The sequence below is a fragment of the Periplaneta americana genome, chromosome 16, assembly GCF_040183065.1.
Source record: "Periplaneta americana isolate PAMFEO1 chromosome 16, P.americana_PAMFEO1_priV1, whole genome shotgun sequence".
Classification (NCBI taxonomy): domain Eukaryota; kingdom Metazoa; phylum Arthropoda; class Insecta; order Blattodea; family Blattidae; genus Periplaneta; species Periplaneta americana.
Window position 1 is genome coordinate 105,554,909 of NC_091132.1, and position 21,783 is coordinate 105,576,691.

General features: G+C 36.2%; 1 protein-coding gene across 1 annotated transcript in view; it reads left to right on the forward strand.

Moving 5' to 3' along the window:
* The window catches only part of LOC138691011 (cadherin-AgCad1-like), a 318,553-nt gene that overhangs the window by 145,605 nt on the left and 151,165 nt on the right, over positions 1-21,783 (forward strand). Inside the window, exons 15-16 of the mRNA XM_069812651.1 lie at positions 65-203; positions 1,225-1,413. Coding sequence (XP_069668752.1) covers positions 65-203; positions 1,225-1,413 — 328 coding nt within the window. The remainder of the gene's footprint in view (positions 1-64; positions 204-1,224; positions 1,414-21,783) is intronic.

The following is a 21,783-nucleotide window of genomic DNA, read 5'->3' on the forward strand; positions in this document are numbered from 1 at the left end:
GACCCAGAAGAGATGTGTTATTGTTGCATTGTATAATATTCTTATTCTTATCCTTTGATTTCAGATTGTAATTAAAGTTACTGATGTGAATGATATGGCACCCAATATCACAGAAGGATTTGATCATGATTTGGAGGTAAAAGAACACCAAGCGGATGAGATAATACTAGGAAAAATTAAAGCAATAGACGAAGACCTGAGCCGTAAGAATGTCTTTATTATCTAGGAATAATCGTATAATGTAAGATATTCGTAGTAGTTTTAGTGAGTGACCAGGTAGGTCTGAGTATACCCAAAAGTCTGAAATAGACTTTTCTTTTCTGTTGTTAATAATTGGAAGACTGTAAACAATGATGGCCGTAACTCTGCCAGATTAAATAAAAGATGTGACTTTCGAGCTTCAATGTTCAGCATTTGGTGTTTTTAGTTCTTTAATAAGATAGTTACAAATATCTGAAATAATGAATGTGTGAATAGAAATGTTCGACTGCAGTCTCTTAATGAAGAGAAACATTCCTGTGTTTCAGAAACCTTAAACTAGTTTTAGAATGGATGGTAGATTTAGTTATCAACACTAAAATGAACAGTAAAGTTTGTGTCAATTACAGAAATACATCTGATAGACTTAAGCTACCATTGTTCATGAAGACACAAGAAAAGAAACAATTAGGTTACATACAACTAGAAATGTTTTGAAAGTTGAGGATGCTAATGCTTCAAATATCGCTATAGAATTCATAATAACAATTTGCAAGTTATGGAAAACTTACCTATTAAGAATAAGTGATTGAGGAATAATAAATACTCCAAGAAGAAGATAAAAAAAGTTTTAGTATAAAAAGATATTTCATATACATTTCAGTCCTGGCACAGAAATAAAGCAATTTTGAAGTACTATTAGGAAGAACGAACAAATACAAAATTGTACAATATTGCCCCAAAGTTGGTATCTGTGATAAACATAAAGAAAGTAAACAATAATTGACATGATAGCTTCCAGAATTGCATGAAAAAATAAAGTGAAAAGTACCATAAAATTTGAATACTGATATGGACAAACGAGATATAATAATATGAAATCTCTGTTGAAAGCATGGTTTCTGACAATAATGTAATTAATTATAGGGCATACTAGCAAGTTTATCTTTAATGCATCTTGATTTTGATCTTTATCTTTAAATATGTTAGGAAAGACATTAAAAGCAAAATATGGTTTGTTTGCAGCTGAATACAGCACAGTCACATTCGAAGTCCAAGAGGAATACAGAGGACTTTTTGGCATTAACCATCTGGGTAACAATGAAGCGGAGGTGTTTGTGCATCGTAATAATGAAGATACTCTGGACTATGAAGGAAAAAATAAAATGTATACCGTCATGATTACAGCTGTCGATTGTGCTGATGTATGCAATGGTAAGTTCGTAATGGTAATCAATGTTGGGTTTATAAAGGAAGTACGTATAATCTTGTATAATTATGCAGTGTTATAATTTAGTTTAGAGAGCTTGCATTTCTTAGTTGCACGTGCTGACTTGCAGAACTATACTGACAGACACACTTGCAGTACATATTATAATTTATTTATTTTTACTCAGTCTTCCTGGCAAATTCTCATTTTGCCTCACAAGTGACACATAAAGTACTTTACCAACTGAAACTGCAAAATTCATAATTTTAATACAAGACACAAGTCAGATCTCCATCTATCTTTTCTTTGTCTAAGTTATTATAAAAAAAGGTTTTTACTATTCACGTATTACGATTTTCAATGCACTGCCTCATTGTCTTCAGGCTTTGAATGGCCAAGAGTATAGATTCAGAACAGAATTAAACAAAATTCTGCATACTCATACCTTCTACTTAATTGATTGTTGTTTACACTTGTAAATTAAATTAATCTCCTTTGCTATGTATTGTATATTTTTGTAAAGCCATTGGCATAGCTCAGTCAGCAGAGGCCTTCTGATACATAGTTGGACATGGACTTGAATTCGATTCTCACTTGGGTAGATTATCTAGTTGGGTTTTTCCTGAGGTTTTCCCAACCATAAGGCAAATTTCAGGTAATTTATGGCGAATCCTCGGCCTCATCTCGCCAAATACCATCTTGCTATTGACACTAACCACAACATCGTTAAATAACCAACTTAAAAAGAATACACACACATATTATATACCAGGTGTTTCAGACCACCCGTATCAGCCTTTTTTCTCGAAAACTATATGATACTGGTTGTTCATAAAAAAATTTTGATAACCAAAACCTATGTATAGAATCGAATGGTAGCAGTACCATTTCCCGTAACAAACCGGAAGTAGATGTACCTGTGGTCAACTTTGAAATTTCAAATGAGAACATGGGTCATCGAGGGTGCCATTGGAAACTACTTTTAAAAAGAAACAACTTTTACTGAAACTTTTTTTTTCTAACTTTTATTGTTTACTCATAAAGCAACACAAATGATAATTTCTGAGAAATGTTGTATGTTGTTTATGTACGTACATTTTTCATAGTAAGTGTTCAAAATATCCGCCACCCTGTGCTAAACAATGTTCTGATCTCCTCCTAACATCCGTGATTGCACAGAGACCTTCAGCACAGCTGAGAGACATACAGGCCTCTCTAATTCTTTGTTTCATATCTTCTCTAGTTGTTGGATGCACCTGGTAGAATATGTCTTTAATTCTCCCCTCAAGAAGAAGTCATTTGCAGCGAAGTCACGAGATCGGGCAGACCAGGCTACTGGTCCTCCTTGTCCAATCCATCATAGGGGAATAACTGGTTAATAACTTGCCGAGCCCTACGTGAAAAGTGAGCTGGACAGCCACTCTGTTGAAGCCACATCGTTAACCGATGTGCATGGGGAACATCATGAAGCAACTCGTCCAAAATGTTTCGGAGGAAGCGTGCATTCTATCATTAAAATTCTCCTCAAAAGAGTATGGTCCTATGACTCTGTGTCTGAGGATGTCACACCATGTGTTGAGGCTCCACACGTGTTGGTAATCCACTTCACATAGCCAGTGTGGATTAACCGGAGACCAGTAATGGAAATTGTAGAGAGTCATCTGACCATTACTTTTAAAAGTTCCTCATCACTCCACAGAATTCTGAGCTCGAAATCACGGTCCATGTTTAGAAATCAGTTGCAGAAATCAGCACGAGTCTGGAAATCATGTCTCCCAAGTTCCTGATGGAGATGAATATGGTATGAATGAAATTTGTTGTCTTAGAGAATTCTAAACACTGTGTTATGATGCAATTGTGATTCACGGGTAATCCTTCTTGTGGGGGAGAATTAAAGACATGATCTACCAGGTGTGTCCAACAACTAGAGAACACATAAAACAAAGAATTAGAGAAGCCACACCATGTATGTCCCTCAGCTGTGCTGAAGTTCTCCGTGCAATCACGGATGTTAGGAGGAGATCAGAACATTGTTTAGCACAGGGTGGCGTACATTTTGAACACTTACTATGAAGAATGTACGTACATAAACAACATACAGCATTTCTCAGAAGATACCATTTTTGTTGCTTTGTTAGTAAACAGTAAAGTTAGAAAAAAAGTTTCAGTGAAAGTTGTTTCTTTTTAAAAGTAGTTTCCAATGGTACCTTCAATGACCCATGTTCTCATTTGAAATTTCGAAGTTGACCACAGGTACCCCTACTTCCGGTTTGTTATGGGAAATGATGCTACCACCAATCAATTCGTTACATAGGTTTCGGTTATTAAAACTTGTTTATGAACAACCAATATCATGTAGTTTTAGAGAAAAATGCTGATATGGGTGGTCTGAAACACCTGGTGATACAAATTATATGGAATACAATAAATTTTGTGAAATGAAATGAAAATTAAATGTGTGTAGAATGACATTTCATGAGACTGCAGAGACTGCTGACGGACAAAATAGGAAATGAAGTAGAAAATATGAAAGTGGGCGCAATAAGTCAGTAAACTGCAATATAGCCAACTCTCCTGGAGAGTAGTAGCAGCACCAGCAGCATTAGCTATTATAGTCCCATCGCTCTAATTTCCGGCAGCCAGTCGCGTTGCAGATCGGCTACATTTAAACGTGTGCTTCTTGTGATTCACTTATGAAGACGTTATTCATTTCTTAAGGCTCGATAAATACTTAATATAATCGCCCGCCATTTTCGCTCTTTCGTTGGCGTTTGCAGAAAGCACACGGAGATGTTATTTGCCGCTCAATTATTTGCTGAATTACAGTGCGTTTGATTTATTATCATAGGAGCTACGACATGATAATGTTTAATGGTGTGGCAAATAGATTCATCGTATGGTAGCTCGGCAATGAAAGAACAAAAATGGCGAACGATATTACCTACCTAGACTTTATAGAGCCTTCACTTCCTAAGACGTAAGCAAAGAGGAGGAGTCACGCCGGGAATAACAGCGTCGCGACTATAGCAGTAGCAGTAGTATTAGTAGTAGCTGTCCATATTATGTTTATAGTGAATATAGAAAGTCAGGTGATCTGCATCAGTAAGAGGCTTTCCATCTTACTTTTGAAGTCAAGTTTCACTTTTCTAAGCTTTAAACCTATATATATATATATATATATATATATATATATATATATATATAGTATCATTAGCAGCTTCTATTTGGTATCCCTACTATGAGTCTTATCCCTTAAAACACAGCTAATTCGAGGGATTAGCATCAGTTGATTCTTTGTGTAGAAAGCATTCAGAAGATACAGTCTTCATGGTACCATGTTATTACTTCTTATTATCAGCCCATAACATATCTCTAGCAAATCTGTTTTACTGAAAGACAGGCGACCTGCATCTAAAAGTGGCTTTCCAACACAAAGTACCAGTATTGTCTTACTTCTGAAGTCACATTTGGGTTATTGCATTGTTACAGATGTGACAAGATACAGGTTCTTTAGTACATATAAATTAGTTTGGAGTTTACCAGATTATCACAGGATATTGTATACATATATCAATAGTGAAAAATATTTGAGGCTAAGAAGGATGGAGTTACAGGAGAATGGAGGAAGTTACACAATGCAAAATTGCGTGCATTGAATTCTTCACCAAACATAATTAGGAACATTAAATCCAGACGTTTGAGATGGGCAGGAATGTGGCACATATGAGTGAATCCAGAAATGTGTATAGAGTGTTAGCTGAGAGATGTAAGGGAAAAAGACCTTTGGGGAGGCCGAGACATAGATGGGAGGGTAATATTAAAATGGATTTGAGGGTGATGGGATATGATTGTAGAGACTGGATTAATCTTGCTCAGGATAGAGACCAATGGCGGGCTTATGTGAGGATGACAATGAACCTCCAGGTTCTCTGAAAGCCATTTGTAAATAAGTATACCAATAATGATCTTTATACTCTTTCAGCTTGGAAAGTTTCAGCTTCAGTGTATTTATCAAAGATGAGAAAAAATATTTTCATTTTGTTACGGACGTGGCAAAAGCTTTGTGCATTAATTGAGTTGTTTGTCTTTAAGGACAAATTTCTGTTCTTCTTGGTAACTGAAACCCTTCAATCAATTTTTATATTATTAAACCACCTATTCTGAGAATAAGATGCTTAGGAAAATATTTGGAGCTAAGAGGAATGAATTTACAGGAGAATGGAGAAAGTTACACAACGCAGAACTGCACACATTGTATTCTTCACCTGTCATAATTAGTAACATTAAATCCAGATGTATAAAATGGACAGGGCGTGTAGCACATATATGCGAACCCAGAAATGCATATAGGATGTTAGTTGGGAGGCCAGAGAGAAAAAGACCTTTGGGAAGATCGAGACGTAGATGGGAGGATAATATTAAAATAAAATTGATGGAGTTGAATATAATGCTAGGTACTGAATTAATCTTGCTCAGGATAGGGACCAATGGCGAGCTTATGTGAGAGTGGCAATGAACCTCCAGGTCCTTAAAAGCCATAAGTAAGTAAGTCAGTAAGTAAGTAAACCATCTCTTCTAGGAAGGGCTCTTATTTAATGTTTTGTTTTTACTGCTCTTGGCATAGGAACAATTTTTTTTTCAAGATGTTGTTGTTGTTTTCTAATGCCAGGCGTTTGACAATAAAGTCATTTGACCTCTTGCACTCCAATATTTTTCAAAGATATTATCATGGCCAGCCACTGAAGCACAGATTTTGAGGTGTTCTGAATCCATTTCTTGGTTTGAGTTGCACAATGGGCAGTTAGAGGACTGATATATTCCAATTCTATGCAGGTGTTTGGCCAAACAATCATGGCCTGTTGCCAATCTAAATGCAGCTACAGACGATTTTCGTGGTAAATCGGGAATTAACTGTGGGTTTTGATGCAGAGAGTTCCATTTTTTCCCTTGAGATTGTGTTATCAAATTTTGTTTGTTGAAGTCTAAGTATGTAGATTTAATAAATCTTTTCACAGAGTAATATATAGCTTTAGTAACAGGTCTGTAAGTAGCAGTGCTGCCCTTCTTTGCTAAAGCATCTGCATTCTCGTTTCCCAGGATTCCACAGTGGCATGGTATCCATTGGAATAAAATTCTTTTATTGAGCGATATTAATTGAGAGAGCATTTTAGTTATTTCTGCTGTTTGAGATGAAGGTGTGTGTTTAGAGACTATTGATAGAATAGCTGCTTTGGAGTCTGACAATAGGCTGCAAAAGGGTATCTGTCGGATACAGGGGGAGAGCCATTAATCCTTCCCATTGAAGGCTTTAAGGAACCAACCTGGACAAATACCCAATGTCTCATCCCTATCTTCCTGTGGTGCAGCTGTTAGTAAGCATAATTTTACAAGCTGAACTAAAGGGAGAGGCTACTCATCAATTAGCACTGGTCAGCTTGATGAGTTAATGACTGAATTTGGTATAATTTTCCTCTATTCAATACCTAATTCCCTCTTTACCCTTTCCTATCCAGTCCTCTGACTGAACTCTTACTTTCTTCAACCCCGACGGCATTAGAGCATTCGAGGCCTAGGGGTTCATTTCCCTTTCCTTCCTCCTCTTTCTACTTTTCTGTTCCTAGTGCTGACCTGCTATGGCACTAAAATCGTCCTCCAGTGGCTTAAGGAGGGAAAGCTGGTGATCAACAAGATTTCCCCGCTAGGTTTAATGGATCCGTCGACCAACAGCAGGTGTGGTCCTCCAGACATTCTGGGGGTTGTGTGTGAATGAAGTAGCCACCAAAACGTTAAAATATGGTGTTCACTTAAATCGGCTACAACTTGCCATTTAACCATTTTTCAAGATGTTGTAAGTGTTACGGGTATGACAAAATGAGACAAGTATAGCATTATAATTGTTCGTGTTATGAACATAAACTATTAAAATGTAAGTGTAGAGTATCATATAGGGTACATATGACAAATATAATTATTCTATAATTATAATATACATATCACAAATATCATCATCATCATCATCATCATCATCATCTTCCTAACAGATAATAGCCCTAGAAGGACTGTTCGAGTCTGCAGAAGTTTTCCCGCCATCTCTTCACAGGGCGACTCAATGATCTTTTCTCTGTTAATCTCTACTTCAAGATTGCTTGAGAAATTCTTGTTCTAGGCATTTGCTTGATATGGTGAAACCAGTTGTCTTGATATTGATTAATATACTGCAGTACAAGTTCCATTCCCAGTTCTTGTAGGATGTCTTCATTTCTTTTGTGATCCCATGTAGTGTATTCTGCTGTTTGGCACATAAACTTCATTTCACTGGCAGTAACTCTATTTTCATTGTTTTTTCATAAGGTCCAAGCTTTGCTGCGATAACAGAGGACAGGTCTTGCTAAGGTTTTGTACAGACGAGTGGAGGTATGTTTCTGGACTAAAGAAGGTTTCATTATACTGTTGATGATGCCTCCAGATTTATTAAATTTAAAATTTTTTTGTGAGATATCTAGATGAGGTAGAAAGGAAAGCTTGAAACCAAGATAATTAAATTCATTAACCCTTTCTAAAATGTTACCATTTATACCAATTTTGCTTCGTACAGGTTCTTTGCCTCAGAATGCCATTATTTTTGTTTTTTCGGTGGATATTTTCTTGCGATATTTATCAGCTATTAATTTTAAACTATAGACTGATCGATGTAAATCATCTTCTGAAGTGACTGACAAAACCAAATCATCTGCAAAAGTCAGTACGTCCAGACACAAATTTAGATTTATAGTTATATGACCATGTCAAGAGTTTCTAAATTCCCGTACTATTGTGTTCATATAAATATTGAATAAGAGGGGTGAGAGAGGACATCAAGATTTGTCCAGTAATAATATATAAGGGTCTTCTACTGGTCATGCACTAATTCATGTTAATAAAATTACAATATTTGTATGACATGGTAAAAATTTCCAACTGATCAGACATTTTGTTATCAATTTTGACAGAAATGAAAGTTTCTTTATATAGATTAAAAATATTTTCAATTATTTGTTGTGGAATATTATCACATTCTAGTATTTCTATAAGTTTGTTGCGGTTTACATGATCAAAAGCTTTCTTGAAATCAATAAATGCAATATGTGTTTCTATATTAAATTTCCGATGTTTCCCTATCAAAAGTTTCATTGTGAAGTATCCGTCACAGCATGATCTCCCTTTCCTAAATCGATTCTGCTCTTCTCCTAATATGTTCTCATAATATCTGTCTAATTTGTTTTTCATTATGTTGGAGAAAATGTTTACAATCGGTATTTAATAAACTAATTCCTCTGTAATTATTGCAGTCATTTCTGTTTCCTTTCTTATAGATTGATATCACTATAGAATTCGAGCAACTTCTAGGAGGTTCTGCTCCACTTCAAATCAAATTTAGAAAATTTAAAAGTCTAAATAAAAATGGTTAATTTCCATGTTTGAAGAGTTTGATGTTTATACAGTCATCGTCTGGTGCTTTATCGCTCTTCATATTTTTAAGTACTGTTAAAATTTCCTCAAATGAGATGGGTTCTGTGTCAGAATTTTGTGAGTATTGTAGTCTAGGGGGAGAAGTATCCTGGCACCATAAAACTTGATATTTTAACCATAAATTTTGAGGAATTGTATTAAATCGAGCAGTTTCTTTAATTTCATTGCTTATAAATTTTAAAATTTTGTACACTTGTGGCTGAGGCCTTGTAATGGCATTTTCTAAGAAAGATAGCCTACATATTCTTTCCAATTTTTTCTAATATGATATTTCCTCACTTCGCGATTAGCAATTGCTCTTTTCTGATGATATTCAATTTTGTCTTCTTTTTCTTTTGTATTAAGATATTTCTGATATGTTTCTCACTTTTCTTCAATATTCTTTTTAATATTTTCATCTCAATTTCTTAGTCCTCGTTTTCTTTGCCATTTTTTATTTGTCCTCAGGCTTTCAAATGCTGCTTGTTTTATTACAACTGTGATATTCTTCCATTCTTCTTCAACGTCTATGCTCACTGATTTTGATATAACCATATTGTACTGGGGTCTTTAAGCAGGTGAACTTCATATGATAACTCTTATGTTCGGATTTCTTGGTTTGTGTTTTGTTTTATACCACTTTGGCATCATTTGGACAGGACATACTAATAAATAATGATCAGCTTCTATTTCTGGTCCTCTGAAAACTCTGGTATCTAAAGCTAGTTCTGCTAATTTATTGTTGCATATAACATAATCGATTATTGATTTTAATCCTCTTCCCTCCTACGTATATTTATGATTGTCTTTATGTTTGAAAAAGGTATTCATAATTTTTAGTTGATTGTACAGCACAAAGTCAATCAAACAAGTTCAGTTTCGATTATGGGTCTATTCACCAAATGTGCCAATATTTTGTTCAACTTTAGAATTACCTACTCTAGCATTAAAATCTCCCATCACCATGATAAAATCATTCTTATTTACTTTATTCAAGATCTGTTGCAATTTGTCATAAAATTTTTCTGTTCCCTCTTCATCACCTTGTATTGGCGTATAAATCCCAATTATAGTCGAGTAACCTCTGGATATTTTTAAACGAATTTGTATAATTCTTTCATTCCAAAACCAATAATCAGTTATGGCGATTCGAAATCTTTTATATATCATTAATATAATTCCTGCTCTTGCTCGAGTTTTCTGTTTCACACCTGAATGAAATTGCAAATAATTCTGTGTTTCTTTTGTACCTTGTAACTTCTTCTTAGTTTCTGATGTAACAGCTATTGAAATTTCTTTTTTGGCTAAAATGTCGTCTAATTGTTCTTCTTTATGGGCAATACCCTGTACATTCCAAGTGACAAATCTAAGGATATTTTCTTTTTTACCATTTTGTGTCCTTTTCGTGCTTCGGTCATCATGTGAGAAATCAGTCTGGCTAAATCTCTTTGTAGACATCCAAGCAGTGTTGTTTCTCTCCAACTAGTTGCTAGTAAGAAGGAGGTAAATCTAGTAGTGGGGCTGCCACCTCACAGCTTCTGGACAAGCTGATATACTGCATTTCCTCAGTACAAGATGGAATGGTTATACTGCCATGACTGGGTCCCCAGAGCCACGATCACAAACATAATTACTTTATGACCACTGATGAACTTTTAAGTTATTTAAATTAAATAAATAACGAGTACACTGTGTTCACATTGTAAATTATGTTGTTGTTACATCTGATTGACTAGTTTCGATGTTATTTCCATCATCTTCTGAATCCTAGTGAGTTCCAGTGCTATTTTCTGGTTTCCTGTTTTAGTGCGGTAAGTTACACAATGCAAAACTGCACGCATTGTATTCTTCACCTGACATAATTAGGAACATTAAATCCAGATGTTTGAGATGGGCAGGGCATGTAGCACATAATGGCGAATCCAGAGATTAATATAGAGTACATCTTGATTACACAACTTTTAACACTATATCACTTCGGAATATTACTGTACTTGGTTTTGCAGATGATACTGTTATCATAGCTAAAAACAAAAACTCTGCTTTAGAACTCACAAGGATGGCTATTGATCGTTTCAAAGCTATTGGTTTAGATATAAATATCAATAAATCTGTAGCTATTAATATTTCTCGTGGTAAATTGCATCCAAATCAACTAAACATTTCTGATGACACTGCTATTACATGCTTAACTGCAAATGAGCATGTACGCTACTTAGGTGTTCATTTTTCTGACGTCTGTATATTCGATTCCCAAACTGTTTTAAACGACCTGAAAACTAGATTAGATTTGCTCATTTCGTCGCCTTTATTACATCCTGATCAAAAGTTTTGTATATTAAATTCCTCAATTTGCCCATCATTAATTTACACATTTCAGACAATGCCCTTGAAAACAATACCCAATACTTTTTTAGATAACGCTTACAAAATTATTAAAAGCACTCTTAAAGAAATTTTGCACCTACCAGCTGACACACCCGATTCTATGGTATATACACATTGTAAATATAAAGGTCTTGGTCTTTTAGGGTACGCTGGGAATCCACGCTACAACATATTAATGGCTTACAGGTATTACACAAAACTAATGATCCTTACATTACTTCCACTAGGGACCTTATTGAGGAGAGTAAAACATGTTTAAATAGCCTTAAATTAACTCCTGCTAATTCTTTTTTAAATAATCATGAAAATTTTGTGGACTCTCGAAAAGTTAGAGACGCTTTAAGAGAAAAAGAATTTGAAAATTGGTGTACATTGAAACAAAAGGGTAAAGGAGTGATTCTTAACAAAGAGTTCCCCCCAGCAAACAGCTGGATAAGAAATCACAAAGGTCTAACCCTCTCGGAATGGATAGATGCCCTTAAAATGGTAGGCTTTGTCGCTCCGGTCCAAGCTGTACCGGGTAGAAGTCAGGATGGTACCCGCTGTAGGCACTGTCTCAGTGAGATTGAAACTCTTTCCCATATCCTTGGCTTCTGCCCCTATAGTGAGGCCCTTCGCAACATTCGTCACCATGCTGTCTGTTCTATGCTGGCCGAGGCACTGAAGGAAGTTGGGTTTACAGTCCATCAAGAGGTGCAGGGACTAGCCACACAAGGAAGTGTTCGACGAATTGATATCATTGCCATTAAGAACAACTCGGCATACATTCTCGATCCCACCATCAGATTTGAGACACATGCAGATCAACTGCATGAGGTGGACAGTGAAAAGAAACGGATCTATGAACCAACAATCCCGTTCTATAAAGATAAATATAGCCTGTCCCACATTGATGTAATAGTTCTGATGGTGGGAGCACGAGCTACCATACTTGCCAACAAATGTAAAAACCTGGGGCTAACACACAGCATTGTGAAGGAAATAGCCATTAGTGCCCCAAAGGATCGGTTCAGATATTGAGAAATCATTTGTATGGGAGTGATAATGGAAATTTCAAGTTACCTTAACTGATGGCTGTTGATTGGTTTAGATATCAATGCCAATAAATCCGTACTATTATTTTTCTCGAGGTATATGGCATTCATATCATTCTAACCTATCTGATGATATTTTTTTTCCCCTTTCTTAACTGTAAATGAGCACAAACGCTACTTAGGTGTAAATTTTTCTGATATTTTGTATATTTGATTCCCTCATCATCTCAAATGCATATCATTTTACCTTTTAGGCGTGTTTCCAAATTATATATACTATGCTTTGTCAAATCTGGCAACCTTTTCATAAGGGAAGCTAACTAATTAAAAAAAATAATTAATGTCTTGCTCGTGTTAAATTTTACCGTACCTGGTTAACATGTTTCGGCCTGTTATTGGCCTTCTTCAAAACTGGTTGTTGCTGGTCATGGTGCCTTTTGTTTCCTGTGGGAGTGTGTTTGTGTAGTGTAATGTGGAGTGTGTGTTCTGAAATTGAGTTGTGTGTTGAGAATTTCATTTAGATGTGTTTTTGTGTGTTTATATATTTCGTATTGTTCTAGAATGTTTAGTTTCTGGCTTTTTGGTTGTATGTGTAGAATTTCCATGTCTGTCTTGATGTCTATGTAGGTGTGGTTAGCATTTGTGATATGTTCTGCATATGTGGAAGTGTTTTGTACGTCTTCTAATGAAAACGTTAATGCAGCAAGTTCAATTAGTGAAATATGCACTTTTGATAGCACTGACCCTGGTAATTGGCCTCATACAATTCAGGATAAGGCTGCAAATTCCCGAAAAAAAAACTCATTCAAGAAGAAAATGCTGTGTTTCAATTGAACGTCAATAAAAGACACTTTTCACCTATCTACTATTTCAGGATTTTAAGCAATAAAGAAAAACAGAACCGACATTGGCTTGTATATTCTAAAAATCAAGATAGGGTATATTGTTTTGCTTGCCGATTTTTTTTCGACCTCAATGACAGCAGTATCTTCTCAGGCAGCATTAACTTCTCAGTGGTGTAATGACCGGAAAAACCTTAGTAGTCGTCACAAAACCCATGAAAATAGTCCACAACACATGAGTTGTACCTTAAAATGGATAGAAATAGAAAGAAGATTAAAACAAGGGCAAACAATCGGTAGTGCAGTTGAACAAAATGCGACCAAGGAAAAAAGAAGTGGATCGACATTTTAGACAGTGTTATAGTAGTAATTCTATTTTTGGCTTCCCATAATATGACTTTGAAAGGTCATAGAGATAATTTAAGTGACAGTCTAAGTGGAAATTTTTTAGACTCAAGTTTACCACCAAATTTGATCGCATACTTCAACAACATCTACAATAGATTCAAGACTGTGATTTAAAAAACCAGAGTAGAGATATTCAGAATGAGCTGATACAATTAATGGTCAAGCATGTTAAGCAAAAATTGTCCAGAAGATCTTACAAGCTAAATATTATTCAATAATACTGGATTGCACAACTGACATGAGCCACAAAGAACAAATGACAGTAATACAGTAGAACTTGGTTATAGCGACCTTGTTTTGTGCGACACCTCGCCTATAACGTCAGATATTCTGTGGTCCCAACTAATTCCCCGTAAGACATATGATTTCCTACCTTGCTTAATACGACAAACGCATATGCGTCTACCTCGCGTGTAACGTCATTTTCAACCTCAGTTTGGAATAAGATTTTCTAAGAACCAAAGTATTTTAAGAAATATGTTGTTGAAATCTGGCCCTGACAAATTCTTTACAGTCTCCTTCTGTCATAGACCTCTGGAATGCAGGCGGATTCCCCACCCCATTGTAACCTGCCTGAATTCATGCGGTATTAGGTAGTTTCGACAGGAAGTTTTCACTAAGTGCACGCATTTTAATGCAGTATGGCCACTAAAAGAAGTGAGTGACACTTTAGAAGTCATTAGAATTATGAACATGTTCTATGAAGCTAGGGAAGGGAGCAGTGAAATTGCAACTGAAATTATGAACATAGAACGTAATTTAGCCCTAGAAAGTGTGTATTGGGCAAGTAGAAGACAACAGAGTAAAATGACTGATTACTTCACTTTTAAGTAAAGTAGTTTGGTGAGTACTGAACAAACTGTTTTAATACAGAATACTGTATTTATAATTGTAGGCCTACGTATATTTTATTATGTTCATTGTAGGCTTAAAAGTCAATACATAAATCTAATACATAAGTCTATTTAAATTTATTTTTCATTTTCCACCTCACTAGATTGATAATGTGAATCTCGGTTACTGTGACACTCGTTTATAACAACATAATGTTTAAGGTCCCTTGGATGTTGTTATACTCAAGTTCTACTGTACTTCATCATGTCGAGTCAGCCTGGTTGGCACAGTTGCTATAGTGCTGGCCTTCTATGCCCGAAGTTGCGGTGGCTAGTCGATGGCATTTAAGTGTGCTTGACAATTCGGCGTAGCTCAGTGGTCAGAGCGCTTGATACGTAGAACCAAGGATCCGGGTTCAATCCCTGGCACCGGAGCGAATTTTTCTTCTCAAATATTAATTGTCAATATTACAGATATTATTGTGTAGGACAAATTAATAAAAGCTTTAATATTCTCATAGCTAGCAGTGCATATTTCTGTACAGATTACTGTGCACTTAACTGCGGAATCCCGGCCAAACAGTCACTCAGCTGAGTGTGCCCCTTGTATAATGGCAGTTGACTTGGACATAAAACGTCAACGTATATGCCTAACTTGGAGTTAGGCCACAAAGGGAAACATTGAAGGAGGAGGGTTTGATCCGGTGCTGTGGATTGAATTTGGCGTAGCTCAGTGGTCAGAGCGCTTGGTACGTAGAACCAAGAACCCGGGTCGATCCCTGGCGTCGGAGCACATTTTTCTCCTCAAATATTAATTATCAATATTACAGATATTATTCTATAGGACAAATTAATAAAATCTTTAATACGAATACTTCAGCTTAATCCGCTGACATTTTTAACTTCTTGTGGATACCACAGTTGGAATTTAGTATTAAGTGACGCAGCAGGATGTTGTATCAGAGCTGTTTTCAAATTCTGTAAAGACTTCATACATTATTCTCTGGATCATCCAACAGATGGAAAATACTGAAAGATAATGTGAATGTTACTGTAAAACCTCTTTCCTAAAGCAGGTGGGAATAGAATAGAATGCAGAATAGAGAGTGTTAAAGCAGTGCGTTTCCAATTGAAGGAGATTGTTAATGCTTTAGAAAGCCTTAATGAGCTTTGAGTTCTTAATGGCTGTGATAATTTGGTATGAAATCTTAACAAAGATAAATTTCATCAGTGAATTGTGGCAGAAGACCAGTATGCAGTTAGACATGGCTGAAGAAAATATTTAAGAATTCTTAAAATGGTTATCTAAGTACAGAGAAATTGGATTTAAAGCTTCTATATGAACTTATGAGGAGATAGCAACTCAATTGGACATCCCAAGAGAATTTAAACGAAGCAGATTATGTAAGAAAAAATCTAAATTAGCCTACGAAGGTCAGGATGAAAAGTGTGCCGATCCTAAACAAAATTTTAAAAGGGAGTATTTCTATATGATCATTGATATAATTAGGAAAAGTGCTGAGTCCCGATTTCAAGGTTTAAAGAGATTTCACAGCAACTTCGCCTTCCTATATAATATTTCGTTACTGAAAAATTTGCCATATGATGAACTCTATTTTTATTGCAAGAATCTTCAAGAAGTACATTTGATGATGGGTCATCTGATGTAAGTGCTGAAGAGCTTGTTTGAAGAACTGAAAATGTTTTCTAGAATTACTGCCTCTCCAAATGATAGAATGTTCAGTTGTTTAAAGATTATTTCTGAAAAGAATTTGGCTGAAGTGTATCCTAATAGGCTATTCATGTGGCACTGAGGATTTCAAAAATAATTTCTTTTCTGTTGCAAGCACAGACAGGTCATTTTCTAATTTAAAATTAATAAAACATACTTAAGGGCGACAATGCAACAAGAAAAATTGTCTTTGGTGATTCTCTCTATTGAGCATGACTTTGCTTCAAGTAAGTTTGGACTATTCAGATGTAATTCAGGATATCAGTTCAATGAAAGTAAAACATAATTTAACATTTATTATTATTATTATTATTATTATTATTATTATTATTATTATTATTATTATTATTATTATTATATTCATATGGGGCCTTGAATACAGGTTTGCCTATGGTCTCGCAAATCCTAGAGCCACCACTGCTGTCGATTGTGAGACAACTTAAGTATAAATTTTCCTTCTCACCAATACCCTCGTTTCAAGGGCAAGTTATGATGTTATGAAAAGAACATTGAAATAATTGCCATTTGCATTTTCTCCATTAATTTAGTTTTAAAATGATGTACAACACAATACCATTATAAAAATAATTATTTTTCTTCTCGTGGCCACTTAACATGAAATGACCCATTTCAATTTTCTGAGGTTTGAACCAAAAACCATTTGTACGAGGGCAGCAAGGGAGTGACGCCTCCTATTTTTTGTCTCCTTCAACTCTTTAATGTATGCTAACAACAAATTTTATTGGCGTGAGTTTTCAAACCTTCCTGTAGGCTACATATATTTGCGCTACGTAATGTTTCAGCAGATAGCTGCACGATAATATGAAAGAAAATGGGCGACATAGGTTGAAATAGCGAGCTATCATTAAATTTTTGACTGTGGAAGAAAGGCTCCTATTCGTTGAAAAGTGTTTATGCAGATGTGAGCACTGTTTGATGCTGTGGGGGAGCTAGAAAGGACGGACAGTCATTTGTGTGATCCACAGAGGACTGACTGGCAGAGCACCTGCTGAGAGTATGATTTTATTGTGCCTATAGCCGAATTACGAGTGAGTTGTGCTCTACTTTGTCTATTAATAAGAAGGGTAGCATGATGAGCTGATGACCATTATTGGAAACTTCTTCTGTTCTAAGATTTGTGTACAGATACGGAAATAAAATTTGGAGCGAGTTTTGATGGGAGTCCACATATATGTAGACAACAATTTCGCATGACTGTCCATAAGAAGCGTATACAAGGTGGAAGTCAGGGGCAAATGCTAGTCACGAAAGTTAGGCTTGCTCTTTTATTCGTAGGGGAAGATGGGAGGATATAATAATTCATAATTAATAAAAATAATCAGACCTACATAAATAATTTATTTTATAATTATGAAATCATTATGAGTCATGGATCATATTTGCTTATCAGATGTAGAAGTTCGATATAATATAACAAACATGGCCAACAGAACAGTTTATTTAGTTTTTTAGATCCTGCCAACCAATGCATATTGTTGTATTGAGCTGCACTGAAGAGCGCACATATTCTCTATAATGTATGTCTTCTCTTGAATAGTCCTTCGGGAAAATGTATTTAATAATAAGGTTTCAGTAACACACAATTCCGAACTCATTGCAATACATCAAATTTATGTTTAAGAATTAATAATACATGCAGCAGCTAACACAATTACATTGCACTCGCAAATCACAGCACAATCCCGCTGTCAATACTGCTCTGTGTAACGTTAAATAGTCGTTGGTGTAGCTCTCGGGCCAGAGCTTCAAACAACACATAGTGCACCTAGGACGGACTAAGGAGGAAAGCACTTGGGCGCGCATCATATTCTCACTATTTCTACGTCTTTCCTGTAGCTCCGAGAAACGAGCAAGCGTTGCGATACTTGCGGCGTGCAACCTGCAGATGGTATTACGCATATACAGTATTTCAAAAATCAAAATAAATTTTAATGTACATAATCCCATTTTGAGAAATACACATTCTACGAAAATATTGGGCTTGCGCAGCAAGCATAGCATGCCCTGAGAAATCGCCCCTGGTGGAAGTGAAATAACCTTGCAGATTGAAAGGGACAATGTGTATGGCCAAATGAATAGAAAACCTATGTTACGTTTTGTGATTAAATACAGGTTAATTAGAAAATTAAGTTGGAAGTTCCAGCAATCTGGCAACATCGTCACTAAAAGTCTACTTTCGTATCACAGTACAGATGTAAGAGGTCATTGAACTCAGCATCGTGCTTCCTTCTCTAGCTACAGCATTGCGTTGTGAATTGCGTAGTTCAGTGCTTTGAATTTAGTGGTTTTTAAATTAAATTTACACGATAACTACCCATGTTATTGAAATATGACAGAGGGATAAATGATTCTTTATTAGATTTCTATCGATATGGACAAAAATAATGATCCAATTCGGAACAGTTACTGAATAAGAGGATGCTAAACATTTACTTACTTACTTACAAATGGCTTTTAAGGAACCCGGAGGTTCATTGCAGCCCTCATATAAGCCCGCCATCGATCCTTATCCCGTGCAAGATTAATCCAGTCTCTATCATCATATCCCATCTCCCTCAAATCCATCTACGTCTCGGCCTCCCCAAAGGTCTTTTTCTCTCCGGCCTCCCAACTAACACTCTATATGCATTTCTAAATTCGCCCATATGTGCTACATGTCCTGCCCATCTCAAACGTTTGAATTTAATGATCCTAATTATGTCAGGTGAAGAATACAATGTGTTCAGTTCTGCGTTGTATAACTTTCTCCATTCTCCTGTAACTTCATCCCTCTTAGCCAAATATTTTCCTAAGAACCTTATTCTCAAATACCCTTAATCTCTGTTCCTCTCTCGAAGTGAGAGGGGTGTTAAACATTTGTGGGGGGGGAAACATTTTTTTTCTGAGAAAACTATGAACTTTCCATCAATATGATATCATTACACTTTTTTGTTACATACAACATGAGCTATTCACTCTAAAAATCTGCAGGATTATTTTACTTCCACCCTGTTTACTGCACATGCACAGTATGTTGTAAAGCGAAACTTATACAATAAGGGAGTCCAAATTTTATTTCCGTGTCTGTACAATTGGTCCCCTGCATACTTCCGTAAAATCACAAAAGTGCAAGAAAAATAATCTTCATTGAACTCTTGTACTTACGGGGTTGTAGGGGAGAATTTGTCGAATATTGTTACTAATAATGAGATGAGAGTCCAGAACTTTGAACCAGAGTCCAAGAGGAAATTATTATTATAATTTTTTTTTTTGCACGATTCTTGTGGATTACTTACAGTAGGAAGCCACAATAAAGTCTGAACACTACATCAAAACACTGTAGAAGCTTTGGGATCGAATTCGTCGAATTTGTCCAGGAAAAAAAAAATCGAAAGATATGCTCCTTGTCAGGCTGCACATAGCACACACACCATCAAGAGATTAGCAAAATTCAGATGGACATCATGCCATACTCAGCCCACAGTGTCAATCTTTACCACCAGAGTTCATATCTTTTATCCGTTTAAAGTTTATCTTCGGGGACATCATTCTGAGGATGAAGAGCCTTTGAATTCAACCATGTTGCAATGGCAAAAAAAGGACAGCAAATTTTAATATGCTGGCATACATGCCCTTATTCAAAGGTGGGGGAAAAAGAAAACTCTTAGAATAGGATGGTGACAGTCGTTAACAGGTATATGCCCTTTTGGATTACATGACATCCTGCACAATAATACGTCTTTACACTCACATTTAAAACATTCTCATTATCTTGAGATGTAACATCAACTAATCACTTCTGGAGGTATGGCCTCTTTTCTGCAATTTATCATTAATGGTGATACTGATATATTTATCTTCATCATTGGCTATGGCTTTTTCTGTGGCAGCCATAATTGTACAATCCTCATGCAATGTAACTGAATTGCTTCGATGAAAGCCTAGTAATCGAGTTTTCTAGGTGGTGGTGGCAAATCTAACATGGTACATACAGATTCTGAAGATTTTTGTCCCTTATAACATAAATAAGTTTCACATTAATATCATTGTACTTGTTACATTTGAGAAGGTCGTCCTTGGTATATAATGGTTATCACACTTTACTCTACATCTGAGATCCAAATCAAACTGATGGAATAAAAATCCATAGCATGGTTTTGATACTTACGTCACATAACTACGGCATGCAAAAAGAAAAAAAAAATAAGAGAAAAAGTAATTGGTTGGGTGACTGCTGAGAAGAAACTGCCTACTGAAGGATGCACTGGAAGGAGTGGTGAATGGGAGAAGAGTTCATGGCAGAAGAAGATGTGAGATGATAGATGACATTAGGATGTATGGATCATATACGGAGACTAAGAGAAAAGCAGAAAACAGGAAAGATTGGAAATGTTGGGTTTGCAGTGAAAGACCTGCCCTTGGGCCCAACATTATGTGTGTATATACAGGCTGATTCAAAGTCGCGCGACATAAGACATCTCCGTTATTAGTGTAAGTACAAAAAATAGTTTCAAATAAATGTTTTAGATATTGGTATGTGTAGTTCATGTGCAAAATTTAAAGAAAATCGTAAGAGCCATTTTTAAGAAAATTGCAACAAACATGTTCCCATTTCAAGTACAGTACCAGTTTGGTTAGGGGAAACACGTCCAAAACTTAGATGTCACCACATCTCTGGAGACTACCAAACTTAAATTAGAAATGTGCATTGGGTCGCGCGTTGTAATTAATAAATTGTGTTTTTTGTGTTAACAGGTAAGTTGAGAGTCACAATGACAAACTGAAACTTTTATCACTTGAAGTTGCGCGATCTTTGTAATTGTTCCACTTGCACACTAATGGAGTAAGTGTTCAAATTGGTGGCCATTTTGTTAACGGCACATACATACATGGTTGAGGTAACTGCTCCGCACATTACGTAACACTTCAGGTGTTATTTGTGCACATTCTCTCCTGATATTTCCCTGCAGTTCATCCAGTCTTCGGGGCCTGTTGCTGTGAACAACAGACTTGAGATGTCCCCAGAGAAAAAAATCAATTGGTGTTAAATCTGGCAACCTAGGTGGCCATTCCATTGAACCCTTGCGACCGATCCAACACCCAGGGATAACTTCAGTCAGCAATTCGCGGACTGTCAATCTGAAATGCAGTGGTGCTGGATCCTCCTGAAAAAAGAACCCAAGTCTTATTTCTAGGGGCAAGATCATCCAAGTAGGGCAGCAGTGTAATCTCGATATGCTGTCTGTACAGTGGAGCAGTGAGCGTGTTGTTCAGAAACACGGGACCGATGATAACATTCCGTGTATGCCACATCACACATTTAATCTTGGGTCAAACTGATTATGAGCGTCTACGGCTATGTGGGGGTTCTCGGTTGCCCAGTATGCAGCGTTATGTCGATTCACTGTTTTGTTCAAATGGGAACAGGCCTCATTGTTCCAACAAATATCAGCTTCAAGGTTTGGCTGGTGTGTTTGTTGTTGAAGAAACCACTCACAGAACTGCACCCACATATCTGTGTCATCCCCATGCAGTTCCTGCACAAAGTGCATATGATAGGGATGGAAATGATTGACGGACACAGATGCTTGACTGGTGCCACATTCTTGCGCCACTTTCCTGGTTGACCATGATGGACTGACTACCAGCT